The sequence below is a fragment of the Pelodiscus sinensis genome, chromosome 12 (assembly GCF_052426305.1).
Source record: "Pelodiscus sinensis isolate ZL-2025 chromosome 12, ASM5242630v1, whole genome shotgun sequence".
Taxonomy (NCBI): domain Eukaryota; kingdom Metazoa; phylum Chordata; order Testudines; family Trionychidae; genus Pelodiscus; species Pelodiscus sinensis.
Genome location: NC_143063.1, coordinates 43943278 through 43957887, shown reverse-complemented (window position 1 = coordinate 43957887; position 14610 = coordinate 43943278). Strand labels below are relative to the sequence as shown.

Below are 14610 nucleotides of genomic sequence, written 5' to 3'. Positions count from 1 at the left end.
CTTCTGATACGGCTGCATGATCTACAGCAACAGCAGTAGTAATGAGAAGGGCGTCATGGTTTAGCTCCACTCCGTTCCCCAGAGATTCAGTCTACAGTAGAAGATCTGCCTTTCAATGGTCAAAAGTTGTTTGCAGCTAAAACCAATGAAATTCTCCACTTCATGAAAGACTCCAGAGTAACGCTTCAGTCCTTTGAGATCCACAACCAGGCACCTAGAAGAAGGTAATATAGGTTTCAGCCCTACTTGAGACCTCGATATCCTCCATATGCACAACATTACAATAGACAAGACCAACAGAATAGAGACCGAGGCAGAACCCAACGACGATGTCCTTCCTCTGCCAACTCCCAACAGTCGCAGCAGTCCAATAAGCAAATTTGAACATCAGGTCGAGGGTCAGGAGAGCCTCTCTTCTATTCCAATGCCATTGATGCAAGCAAGCCTGTTCCATCCTCAACTGCTACCCTTCCTTAACAGCTGGCAATATATAACCTCTGACAGATGGATCCTACAGATAATTGAAAAAGGCTACTTTATTCCCTTTGTGTCCATACTCCCTTCCTGTTCCCTTTTCAGGGACCACTCTTGTGAGATTCTACTTCAACAAGAGGTAGAGGACCTTTTGCACATGGGGGCGATTGAGCCCAGTCCCCACACAATTTAGGGGGGGTTCTACTCATTACTTCTTGACAGAGAAAAGATTGAGAGGTTGGAGACCTCTCCTAGACCTTTGGGCCTTCAATAAACTTGTTCAAAAACAAAAATTCAAGATTGTAACGCTTGCCACACTCTTACCAGTGTTGGAACAGGATGATTGGTTCTCGTTCCTCGACTTGCAAGATGCATATTTTCACGTTGCCATCCACCCTGCTTTCAGATGTTTGTTTCATTTCATTGTAGATTCTCAACACTACCAATAGAAGGTGCTTCCATTTGGATTCTATGGCCCTGAGGCTCTTTTCAAAGGTTCTAGCGGTTGTCACAGCATATCTGAGAAAACAAAAGAGTTATCCTATTTCCTTACCTGGATGACTGCCTCTTCAAGTCGCTCTCACACAAAGATTCCTGCCGTACTGACAGTCACAAGACACCTACTCCGACACTTCAGCCTCCAGGTGAATGAAACCAAATCCATGCTCTCTCCTACACAAAATATACAATTTATAGGAGCATGCCTCGACTCAACAGTGACCCCTGCGTCCCTTACTATGGACCGCTTCTTAAAAAATGGTGGCCTTGGTAAACACCTTACAATCTAGCCGCCACACAACAGCACTTGAATGCCTTCGGTTGTTGGGACACATGGCAGCATGCAATTTCATCATCAGCAATGTGTGCCTGCACATGAGATGCTTACAGGGTTGGCTGGGACAGGTGTACAAATCCAGTGTCCGTCTGCTATCCAAATCCCTGTCCCTTCCAGGGATAGTAAAGGAATCCTTACACTGGTGTTTAAGTCCATGGAATCTTGTTCCAAAGTCCCCTTCCACCCACCAAACTTTGTTTCCATGACAACAGAAGCATCTCGTACAGGGTTCAGTGCCCACTTACAACATCATACATATCAGGGCCTGTGGTTCAAGAGCGACAAGGACTTGCACATAAATGTTCTGGAACTTCATGCAGTCAGGAATGCATGTGTCAAATTCCTCCCATTCATTGCCAACAGTCAGACTATATATAGACCATGTCGCAGCAATGTTTTATATAAACTGTCGGGGTGGAGCCCGATCTCGAGCTCTTTGCACAGAGGCCATAGCACTTTGTAACTGGTGCCTGAAATACAACATGGTTATTACTGAGTGCTCCTTCTGGGCATCCTGAATACAACAGCATGTACACTCATCAGAGCCCTCCCAACCGAACACAAGTGGCAAATGAACCCGCGCATGTTGGCGGGCATCATCCGCTTGTGAGGTCACCACACCATAGATCTGTTTGTTACGCAATACAACAAGAAATGTCCCCTATTCTGTTCCAGGGTGGGCATAGGCAAGGGATCAATGGGAGATGCATTCCTTAGTAGCTGGACATCCCACCTAATGTATGCATTTCCTCCCATACCCCTATTGAACAGGGTAGTCCAAAAGACAAGGAGGGACAAGGCCCATCTGATACTTATAGCTCCAACATGGCCATCCCAAACATGGTTCCCCTTTGTATGGCAATTATTTGCGCCTCACCAATCCACCTACCTTACAGCGATGATCTCCTTCATCCGGGACGCCGCACCACCCATCTGAACCTCCACTTGCTACACCTGAAGGCATGGCTCCTGTATGGTTCTCTGAACTAGAGCTGACTTGCTCACAAGTACAAATGGTCCTTCTATGCAGTAGGGCACAGAACACCCGTAAGACTTACCTTCAGAAATGGAAAAGATTCTCGATGTGTGTACGCCACCGGGTGGCTCCTTCAACATCCTCCTTGCCTACCATCCTCGACTACCTTCTGCACCTTAAACAAATGGGCCTCTCAATAAGTTCCATTAAAGTTTACCTTGCTGCTATTACTACCTTCCACTCTAAGATAGATGACTCATCCGTATTTGCTCATCCATTGACAAGAGGTTTCTTACGGGTCTGCAGACATCACTCTACCAACACAATCATGACCTGCATTTAGTATTGAATGTTCTAACGCGGCCGCCTTTCAAACCAATGGCTACCACCTCATTATTACACTTGTCTATGAAAACTGTTTTCCTTGTAGCCATTACCTCGACACAATGGGTGGGAGAGATCGCAGCCCTAATGGCAGATCCCCCTTACACCATCTTTATTATAGACAAGGTCACTTTACATACCCATCCCAAATTTCTCCCCAAGGTTCACTCCTCCTTCCGCCTCAGTCAGACAGTGCACCTTCCCATCTTCCCCAAACCACATGCCAATTTTTTCAAGATGAAAATGAACACATGACCTGTGCAGGGCACTCTCCTTTTACCTGCAATGAACTAAACCTTGTTGAACGTCTCCGAGACTATTTGTCTCAATAGCAAACCATAGTAAAGGCCAGGCTGCCCCATCACAGAGCCTCTCCTGCTGGATTTTGGATTGTATCAAGCAGTCAGAAGTGCTGCCTTCAGATAGCATAAGGGCACAGTCAGCCAGAGCTGTGGCTACCTCAATAGCATTCCTGTGCAAAGTACCCATAAGAGACATTCGCGCAGCTGTTACATGGTCCTCCAACCACACATTTGCAAAGCACTATGTGCTTACACAGGGACCTCTCTCCAACCTAAAACTAGCTAAAGTGGTTCTCTCCACTGCTTTTTTGCCAGATTCAAAGTCCCTACCTCCCTAAACAGAAATAGCTTTGTAGTCACCTAATGTGGAGCACCCACGGGGACACCTGTCTTAAAGAGAAGGTTACTCACATCAGTAGTAACTGATGATTTTCGAGATGTGTCCCCATGGATGCTCCACAACCCTCCCTTCTACTTTGGGATCCTGGCCTTCTCACAGCATCGTTCCGGGGTAGAAAAAGAACTGAGGAGCGGGCGGGGGGGGGGCGGAGAGAGGGATCGTGCATACATGATGCCTGCAACCTAAGATCACACGGCTGCCGGTGTGTGCATGCATAGCCCCAGGGGCACTGCTCTCAAATCTGCACTCTAAGGCTCGGTGGTGGCACACTGTCCTAATGTGGAGCACCCACGATGACACTCATCTCGAAGGATGTCAGTTACTATTGAGGTGAATAACCACCTCTTCTCCTCCCCTGCACCTTTCTCCACCCCTACCCCCGATGTCATTCTGTAGTATAGCTCTCCTACCTACCAGACCCTGTCTTTCCATTTTATGAGAAACAGTTGCATTCCAGGCACATCCCATTGTCCTGACACAACCAAACCCTTATCTTCCTTTAAGTTATTATAAGAGGAGGCTGCAGATCAAATTTGGTGGTTCTAGGTCTTACTGTTTAGGAGGAGTTCTTGGACTGATGGACAGACAGCCGCACATTCTTAAAATAGAGTTTTCTGTGTTAACCGGCATTGCCCCCAACCACAATACTGTCACATCTTCAGGTACACAGGCTTACCTGTGGTTTACCATGATTGACTTAATTTTTTTATTGAAGAAGTACTAATCATCTTTAATGCAAAATAGAAATGTGAGACCAACTGCCTCATGCTACAAAACTACCAATATTAAAAACTTGAGTTTTACTATTATTGTCCATTGGTTGATGGGACCCTCAGATAACGGGAATTTTTAAATAACCGGAACACCCTAATCCCCAACCATGCCAGATAATACAGGTTTTACTGTATATAATAAGATTCCATGTACCACTCAATTTGGCAAAGATTTGTAATCTTCTGTAACGACTATACGAGTGGATGTATCAAGTTTGTTTGTGTGTATATCATAATGCATATATAATTGAAGATCTTCGTAGTCTGAGTTATACTAATTAGAATTAACATTTCTTCAGCAAAATAATGTATGAGAGCGAAGTAGTATTAAAATTGGTGAAATCAAGGTTTCCTACTTATCCATTTAAATCAATCCACCCTGTTGGTTGTTAGGTGAATAACTATTTTTTAAATTTATGTGCAGGAGATTGAGAGGCTGAAAAGTGAAAAGCCAACATGGGAGAGGAGACTACGTTGGGAAGGGATGAAATCCGTCTTTGGGGGCCAACCTTCAGTCCTGTGGATCAATCCATTTGCAGGATTTCGAATCAGGCAACTTTTGCTGAGAGCAAAGAAAGGGGGACCTGAGTTTTCCGTGTGAGCCTAATTATACTTGAACTTGCAAGAATACTATATAAATATTTATTTGGGGCCAGAAATGGCAGTCTCTATATAATCTGTGACCAACTGAAACAAACAAGACATTTGCTTGTAGCAAGCAGAGTTTAATTGTCACAGACATCTCATTAACTTTCGGAAACATCAAACTGGATGCTGTAATGATTTTTCAGCAGGATAACAAAAGACAGGTGTGTAGCCACACTAAAGAAGCCAAAATGTTGTCATACTACTGTAACTTATTGTTTAATGGGATTAATTTTGCATTTTTGTTGAACCATTTATTTGATAAATGTTTTGGGAATTACTTGTGTGTTTTATAAAATTAGGAGCAGAGGTGCAGTTGTCAATCATGAGATCAAATAGCTATGTTGGAAGCCAATTTTAAATGCCACCAAGCCATTAGTAAATCCATTAGTTTTCAGGGAATAATGACTTATTCAGTCCTTTAATTTTATTAATATTTTCATTTGTCATGATAGTCAAAATTATACTGTTACGTCCCAAATCAGACATTCAACCCTTCCCTACTAATAATTAGACACTTGTGCATGTGGTCCCATAAACATGTCAGATGCACTCCTCCAGCCCTGCCAAATGTCTTCCGTGATTCATAATAGCATGTCTTGTATTTGGCAGTATTAATCTTAAATGGCATTTAGGTAAGTTCTAAATGTGCCGCAATCAAATATTTTTAGCTATGGGTCAAATTCTGCCCTGCAATACTTGTCTTCAATTCTCAGTGGACTTTAAAGGAACTCATGTAGGTATCTGAGGGACCAGTGACTAGATCCTCTTGTGGGGTTAAAAGGAATGTACTACAGATTGGTATAACTATGATCCAAAGAACAATCATTCTTGTAAGGTCCTGGGGCCCTTTTCCTCCCCCCCCCCCTTTTATAGATTTACACACATTCAGAAACTGGTAAACAGTTCACCCGTCACTTCAATAGGGCCATCACTGAAAGGCAGGAGACTTCCGTCTGAGTGAGAGAGACTTCCGTCTGAGTTAGGGAATGTAATCCCGAGCCTCCTTTGTGCAAGTACAAGAAATCTGAGTGTAAGATGGAAACTGTGTATTCAGCAATGGGAAAAGTTTGCCATTTCACCATTTTCCAACCAAAACTGCTTTAAAACTAAAGGAATGAGCAGGTAGAAATGTAATTGCTTTTTGTGGGCTGACAAATAACAGTAGTTCTAAGATGTGTTCATAGATCTGCAATTAATGAAACACAGTCTGCACATAATGAAACTGCTGAAAACCGCTATCTAAACACTACAGATAGAATTTTTGTATTTATTGTTACTTTATTCCCTTTGAATTATCCACAGCACAAAGGATAAAACAGGAGCCTTGACGCATAGCTTGAAACTGTGCCTGAAAAGTAAACAGCTCCCTGTTCTGGGACTTGCCTTAAACGTGTCCAGTTTTTGTTTTCACTTTGCCATTAGCATCAACCTTATTCCACCTCAAGTAGTGTGAGATGCTCCAGGGTCTCCCATTTAGTAAGTTTACACTCAGACTGAAAATATTCTTTCTAATTGTTTCTCCATTTCTGTGCATCTTTGTGGAATGTTAGTTCTTAATCATTACAGATGCTTCATCACGTTTATGTCCTAGTATGTCAGTTTATTAAGGGATCCATTGATATACCATGGTCCAATGAACACAAATGTGCAATACTACAGAAGATGTAGGCAGTGCTTAGGGAGTAGGTATGTAATATGGAGAATTGTCAGACGGACACATCCAATAAAGCCTCAGACAGATGAACAAAAATACATGTATCATGTAAGTGAGGGGTAAGTTGGGAGTTTGACAAGAATCTTTGAATATTCAGTTCAAAATCCTCCATAAATATTGGAGAAAAATGTGTCTGGCTTTTTCATGAGGCTTTTAGTACGTATATTGTTTAATAAAATATACTGATGGAAATCAGAAAATATCATTTAAAGCAGTTCAAACCTGTGACACTGTGTGTGCGCGTGTGTGTGAAATCAAGTTTACTTGGCTTTTCAAACCCTTGTTACGTTGTAACTTTTTAATGTAAAAATAAAGTAATGAATAAGTCTTAAAGTTAATTAACTTCCATTCCCAATCTCTGTCATTATCTTCACCTGTGCTTATTTAGACTGTAAGCTGCTTAAGTCAAGGACCATGTCTCCTTGCCTTTAGATTCAGAAATACACTTACTCAATTTCTTGGTGCATGAGCAAAATTTCATAGATTACAATTTACAAAACCAGAAGGGACCTGCTGTGATAATCCAGACTGTTCTCAGATGCACATTAAATAGCAACCCTTTGTCAATGCTGAAGGACATAATACATTTTAAGGGCATTCAATAAAATGACCAAACTTATTGCTCAGCTTCATGGCCACTCTCTGTTGGCAATCAATGAGAGAAGCTACTGCAGCTGGATGCTTTGGATTAATTAGTGTGTGTTGGGTATCAGCCACCTATTAAACAGTGGTTGTGCATGAATAGAGAATGAACTTCCCCCACCCCACCATGTCAGATGATCCTAAATGAATTCTTCCCTTCAGGAGATTTCATTTCCATAAAACATCACATCTTTTTGTTTTAAATGTTTAGATGTAAAAGATCACATAGTTGTGGTAATCCATACTTCTTGATAAAAATGTAGCCTTCCCTCTTCCTAGTCATGCACGATACAGAAGTAATGATGTAAGGTAAGTAATGGATGTGGGGGAGAGGGTTGTGTGAACTGGTCTTGGGGTACTTACGGAATGATACTTTGTGCATTTTTGTAAATTGTAAATCTGAGTCAAGATTGGTGCATATTCTCTTCTCACTTCAAAGTAAATGGGGTTGAAAAAGATGCTCACTGCTTATTCACTAGTGCTTTGTAACCTGTTTTAAAACCTCCTCTGGGATTAAAAATCCCATTGTTAATGACTTTCACACATTGGCATGTTGAAATACTGCTCATCTTAGCATACTTCCTTTCCACCAATCAGGCCGGGAAAGTAGGGAACCAAACTGCAGTTGACTTAACAGGCTAAAAACTAACTTTTCCCTTTCAGATGTTGCCAATTTTTTAGATTTCCCCCGAACAGAGAGTGAGGATTAGCTGTATCCTGGAATAGCAGGTGCCTGGGTTTCATCATTTCAGGCAGTAGCTGTAATTCTGAAATTGCCAAGAAGCTGTCTATAAGATGTTCTAGATGACCATCTGAAAACACCAGCATTAGAAGTAGGAATCTGTCTTATCCAAAGGAAGGGTAGAGGAAGAGGAGGGCAAGCCACTTGAAGGAAAAGAGATCAGGGTGCCTTTTGGTGGGCCTGGGAGGAACCAAATTGTTCTCTGCTGAGAGCCCCAATATATCTAGTGTCAGCTCTTTGCTTCTAGTGTATACAGGTTTTTACCTCTTTGTCTTCACTGGTAGTTGAATAACAAAGCTTTTGTCTTCAGGATCTTAACCCCCCTCCCCCAATGGCAAAAGCTTTGCCAGGGAATAAAGTATTAGTGTAAATAGTGTGTTGTGGGCCAGAGTCCACTCGGGCCAACAAAGCAAACACCATTCTTGGAAGGGTGGAATGTTCTTTGTCAGCAAAAGTACCCACAGTGTCTTAACTGACTTATAGGGTGTCTAGACTACAGGGTTTTGTCGACAAAAGTGGACTTTTGTCAACAAAACTATTCCTGCGTCCACACTGCCTTTGAGTTATGTCGACATAACGTCGACAAAACTCAGCAGTTTTGTTGACGTATGTAAACCTCATTCTACGAGTGTCAGCCGACGGTCAGGGCAGTGTGTGCGTGTGTGTTACACCCAAGTCTTCAACTGCTGAGACACAAAGTCTCGTTGCAGTGGGCAGCCTAGGAGGCTGGAGGGCACCCCGAAAAATAGTTTAATGTCTGTGACTTTACTGCTAGGACCGGGGTCCTGTCGCAGAGGGCAGCCAACAGGCTCTCAGAGGCCCCGAGTTATAAGAAGAGCTTATTACACCTTAGATTTCAGCTGCTAGAATTGGTAATTCCTTCGCAGCGGGCAGCCTTGGGGAAAGACTGAAAGGTGCCCCAGTGGATTTTTCCACCTGGGTGTGACACAAATCCAAACGCCCAACCTCTCCCTATATCTGTCCCTAATGACCGGCTGAAGTTCTTTTAAATTGTGCTTGGTTCTGTTACAGCAACTGAAGGAGTCAGGTTAAAGCTTAAACAGTTACTATTTTATTGTTACAGGGTAAACTTAGTTGTTAAATGCTACTGCTGTGTAACAGATAACACAGACACTACAAAGGACAGGACAGAAATTACACTAATAAGTCACTTACAGGTACCATGAAACCCTTTTGGTTCTCTGAGCTCTTATTAAATGCACGCAAAATAGACACATAGCAGGTATATATTCTCACCCCTGCGTTCCAGACTTGGCGTGGCCAGCGTCTTTCTCTCAATCCCTCGGGAAGAAGTAGGGCAAGGTTGGGCGTCCCACAGACCTCGGGAGACAATACCTGCCAGCAGGTATAGATGATTGGAGCTCAAATGGGGTGGGCTGCTGAACCTCTTTTTATACCCCTTGAGTCATGTAGGCTTCTTCCTGGTCTCAAGTGGCCAATTAGGAAAAATGGCTTTGAACACCAAGTTTCCCACGAAGGGTGCAAAGCATAATTCACACCTGGGAAAATGCAGACCATGGGCACCTCTGGTATGTGATGGGCGAAGATTCCTCTCCTGGGACAGTGCAGGCGTGTCAATTACTGGTACTAGCCATCAGGGACACGGGAGGCCCCGGGTCGTCAGCTAGCCCATTTACTGTCTGGTTTCTGTTTATGGTAGAGTCAGGGACAGGCAGCACACCTGCGTTCCCAGGGCATCAAAGGCTGACTGCCTTTCTCTTGCTCTCTGGGGGGGAGGAACAAGATGGGGTTCATGGAAAAACAAGATGGGGTTTGTGTCTGGCTACAACGAGGAATAACGCCTTTTGTTGACAGAGTTCTGTCGATAGAAGGCATTATTGCATCTACACTGTCCTTTGCGTCCACCCTGTTATGTTGACAAAGCGGCTTGCTTTGTTGACAGAACTGGATGTAGTCTAGACGCTCTTTGTCGACAGAAGTTTTGTCGACAGTATCTGACAAAACTTCTGTTGACAAAACCCTGTAGTATAGACGTACCCATAGTGACATAGCTATGTTGACGCAGACCAGAAGCTAAAAGCTGTGTAATGTAGACATACCCTTAACTAAAGAATACTTCAAACTTATCTTTTCAGTTTATACTGGAGGCCATTATTAAGGGAAGAATAAAAGTTGGAGGGTGAGGAGGCAAAAGTTAAGAGTGCAGGGAAGGGACTCTTACCTCCAGGTGTAAACCAAGCTACCATTTGATATTTTATCTCTAGGAAGAAGGCTGTAAAACCAGTACTAGTTAATACTTTAACTGGCTCCTTGAAGCATCACAAAATAGCCTTGTGCAAAACAAATTTTGAAAACCGTGGAGTGGCTTTAATGTGGCTATTCTAAAGGTTCCTTTTGATAGGTGGGCTATTTCAGTAAACTCTTGAAAAAAAGGAGCTATAGAAACCGCTTGCAAGGATTCTGCTTGGCATGCTTTTGTGTGGTTTTCAAAAGGACTTCTGCACCTCGACTGAGATAAACACCTGCTCTGCTAATCAGTAATAAAACCTTATTCAAAACAATGCAGCCTCTTTATACTAGCAGATTTAAGATTTGGTTTATTTGCAAAGCTGCAAAGACTCCCATCGCTCGATGCTTTCTTCTTTCATGGCAGCTTGTTTTAAAAAAAACCCAAAACCTACCTTAAATGCATTCATATAAACTTGGGCTAATGCTTTTTAGTGGGATTTTGCAGCACATTTTAATAATTTCTGATTTTTAGACCTTCATACACTTCAGCAGTTGAGGTGTGCTCACTTTTGTGTTCAGAGGAATGTCTACACTACAGCTGGGTGTGAGTCTCCTACTTCATTTAAACAGATTTGAGCTGGTGCACCAAAAATAGCAATGTAGGTGTTCTGGCTCGGACTTTCAAGCCTTGGAGGCTGGACTTGGGAGCTTGGGTTTAAATACTGACAATGCTATTTGTGATTCTCTGGCTCAAGCCCTCTAACATGCTTACAGAAGCTAGAAGGCTTGTTCCCAGCTGTAGTGTAGGTGTACCTAAGTCACCTCTCATCCTTCAGTTGAAATAGAAACTCGGTGTAGATCAAGGGTCACCAACCAGTAGATAAGGATCTACCAGTAGATCTTGGAGCCTCTAACAGGTGATCCTGACTGGTTTGGCCAGGAAGCCATCAAGCGCTGACACTTCAATTTCCCCTCCACCCACTGTCATGCTGCTCCTGCCCTCTGCCTTGGAGTTTCCCCTGGGAGCCTCCTGCTTGCTGGGCAGGATGTGGGAGGGAGAAGATTGTGGGGAGGGGTGCTGATGTCAGGGTGTCCCTTCCCCCACTCCTATACCCTATCTGCACACAGAGAGAAGGATGGAGAGAGATTGGCAATGCAAACCTCTGTCTCACACACACTGTGTGTATGTCTGTCATTCTCACACACACACTGTCCTTCCCTCTCAGCTCCCGACCCAACAGTACATGGGGGATTGTTACTACTTTTACTGCTTACAAAGTGGGTTATTTTTGGTGTTTGACTGGTCTGTGCATTTCATCATTTTCATTTACACTTAAATTTAATCCTTTGAGCAGTGAGTTCTAAAATGTTAAACCTGTCCTGGCTGAAGTACCGTATATACTCGAGTATAAGCCGACCCGAATATAAGCCGAGGCACCTAATTTTACCCCAAAGAACTGGCAAAAAATATTGACTCGAGTATAAGCCTAGGGTAGGAAATGAGGCAGCTACTGGTAAATGTAAAAAATGAAGATAGATACCAATAAAATTACATGAATATTTATTTCAAAGAAAAACAATAACCTAGCTCTGTAAGGGGGTCAACAAAAACAATATGGTTCTGCAGGCACGGCCACAGCTCAGCCCCTGCCCCGCAGCCCCCGCGTTCCGGCCCCCTCGCCTGCCAACGAGCCCCCTCTAAACGAGCCAGCGGGGGGGGGGAGAGGCTGTGAGAGACCAGAGCCGGGTGTCGATGGGCCAATGAGCCAGCGGGGCGGGGAGGCTGTGCGAGACCCGGGCCGGGCGTCGATGGGCCAATGAGCCAGCGGGGGGGGGGAGGCTGTGCGAGACCCGGGCCGGGCGTCGATGGGCCAGTGAGCCAGCGGGGGAGCGGGTGCTGGTGCTGGCTGGATTTTACGAGGGGAGGGGAGGGGAAGGGGAGCAGGGAGCGGCGGCTGGTCCTTGTGCACCTGCCCCAGAATCGGGCCCAAGCTCGTGATCAGGGCTCCCGGGCGCTTCCAGAACAGATGCCCACGGTGCCGAGTCGGCTCCTGGCCCAGCTGTTCCCGAGCTCAGCGCTGCACCTGAGCGTCATGGTGAACGGCCCCAAACGCCCTTCCTCCCATGCGGCAAGGGCCCATGGTGCCGGGCAGGCAGGGGCTGGGGGGCCAGGAGAGCCAGGAGGGCAGGGGCTGGGGGGCCGAGGGGGCAGGGACTGGGTGGGCCGGGAGGGCAGGGGCTCGGGGGGACAGGGGGGCTGAGAGGGTCAGGGGGGCAGGGGCCGGAAGGGCCAGGGGGCAGGGGCTGGGGGGCCGGAGCTCCGGGCTCACGCGTTTAGACCCGGCCGGCGGCAGAGACGCGCTGAGCCCGCCCGCGAGCAGGAGGCTGACTCGAGTATAAGCCGAGGGGGGCATTTTTCAGCACAAAAACTGTGCTGAAAAACTCAGCTTATACTCGAGTATATACGGTAATTATCTCTGTGGTAATTGCTGCTCCTGGAAGTGGCTGGCATGTCCCTGCAGCTACTGAAAGAGGCAGAGCAGGGGGTCCCCACATGCTGTCTTTGCCTCCAGACACCACTCCTGCAGCTCCCATTGATCAGTAATGGCCAGAAGAAGCTGTGGGCTCAGTGCCTGTAGATGAGGGGCAGTACATAGCACCATTGCTGTCCGTGCCAGCTGCTTTCAGGAGTGGGGCAATGCCCAGGCAGGAGTATGTCTGCCTTACCCCCACTGCTCCACTATCCCGAAGCCGTCTGTTCAACAGTGCCCAGCCAGAGCCTGCTTCCTGAATCCCTGTCCCAACCTTGAACCTCCTCTTGCACCCAACCTCCTGCCCCAGACGTTAGTCCCCCTGCACCCAAACTCCTTCCAGAGCTTGCACCCTGAAACTCCACCTGGACCCCTACCCTGGGCCAAGCTTGGAGCCCCTCCCACATTCCCAATCTCTTGGCCCAAGACCGGAGCCTGCATCCCAACCTCCTACCCCAGCCTGGTGAATGTGAGTGAGGATGGGGGAGAAAGGAGGATGGAGTGAGCAGGGTGAGGCCTTGGAGACGGGGTGGAGCGGGGGCAGGGCCAGGAAGGGGCAAGGGTATTTGGATTTGAGGCAGATCTTAGGTTGCACTTACATTGCAAAAGTGATCTTGTGGTTAAAAAGATTGGAGACCACTGCTGTAGATGGAGCTAGTCAATTTATGTCTCCTTTGCTGGTTTTGATATTTCGTATTCCTTTTCTGCAGCCTTGAACTACAGGTAAGGTGGATGATCGTTTGTACAAAGGCATCGTACTGTATCCTACGTGAAGTTGTCATGTATTCACTTAAGCACCTTCTCCATTTTGTGCCTAGGTGCCATCCTAGTTAGTGTCTCTATTCAAGGGCTGACAATTACCTCAGCAAAGAAGAATGTTCTAGAACTCTGCTCACTCAGAATATTCTTAATACATTTCCCGAATGCGGCCAATTTTGAAAGATAGGGCAGAAATTAAACACTGTAGATGGCGTCTCTCTAAGTGAACCCATGTACATATTCGTGGCTGTTTAGTCTGCATTCACATTTTTTCATTCTGTTGCCATGTGACTCAAGTGGCAATTCAACTTGCAAATTGAATATGGTGAATGAAAAGCTTTTTATTCTGAAGATGTCTTGGGCTGAAATTACTCTGTTCAGGGATGGCTTTCTGGTTAAGTTCTGCATTTCTTATAGAAATTAGTGCTTTTAGGAGCAGTCCTTTTAGCATCTTAGTACCAAAATAACAAAACATGGGTGGTCCTCACCACAGAGAGATGCACTGTCTAGCCATTAATATAAGGGAAAACTTACCATGTATAGATTTCAGTATTTTCCTTGGTTCTATAATACAGTATGAAATTAAAGTGTACTCAAACCTATACTTGGCATTTTCCACGTGCTTTGATCTATTCTGTAAAATACATAAATAAAACATTAAAGAGGTAACACTTTGCTTTCTAGTATATCTGTTTGATAAAGCAAGAGGCATAACGGCAGTCCCCGGGTAACATGGATCCGACTTACATCAGATCCCTACTTACAAACGGGGTGAGGCAACCCCGCTGCTTCCCCTCAGCAGACCAGGGAGACGCGAAGCTAGCGCTCCCCCCAGCAGACCAGGGAGAGGCGGAGCAGCTTTTCTCAGCGGACACCTCAGCTTGAGAATGAAGGACTGAGGGAAGTGAGGTGTGGGAGAATAAAACTGAGCTCTGGAGAAATGTTTGGCTAGAGTTTCCTCTACAATATGTACCAGTTCCGACTTACATACAAATTCAACTTAAGAACAAACCTACAGTCCCTATCTTGTACATAACCCGGGGACTGCCTGTACTGTCAACCTACTGAAAGGTCTCAAAATACACATTCTTGCATCTTTATTTAAAAAAGAAAATCCAGAAATCTAATACAGCAAATACTAGAACAACTTCCAGCAATATATTTTAATACACCTTAACAAATACATTCGTGATTTTCTTTGTCAGGGCTGCATCTGTGG

The 14610-nt window shown here is 45.0% G+C and overlaps 1 protein-coding gene across 1 annotated transcript in view; it reads left to right on the top strand.

The window, feature by feature from the left end:
- ZDHHC7 (zDHHC palmitoyltransferase 7) overlaps positions 1-6844 on the top strand; it is a 49679-nt gene extending 42835 nt beyond the window's left edge. The window contains exon 8 of the mRNA XM_075939972.2: positions 4569-6844. Coding sequence (XP_075796087.1) covers positions 4569-4745 — 177 coding nt within the window. The 3' untranslated portion in view covers positions 4746-6844. The remainder of the gene's footprint in view (positions 1-4568) is intronic.
- The last annotated feature ends 7766 nt before the right edge of the window (positions 6845-14610 follow it).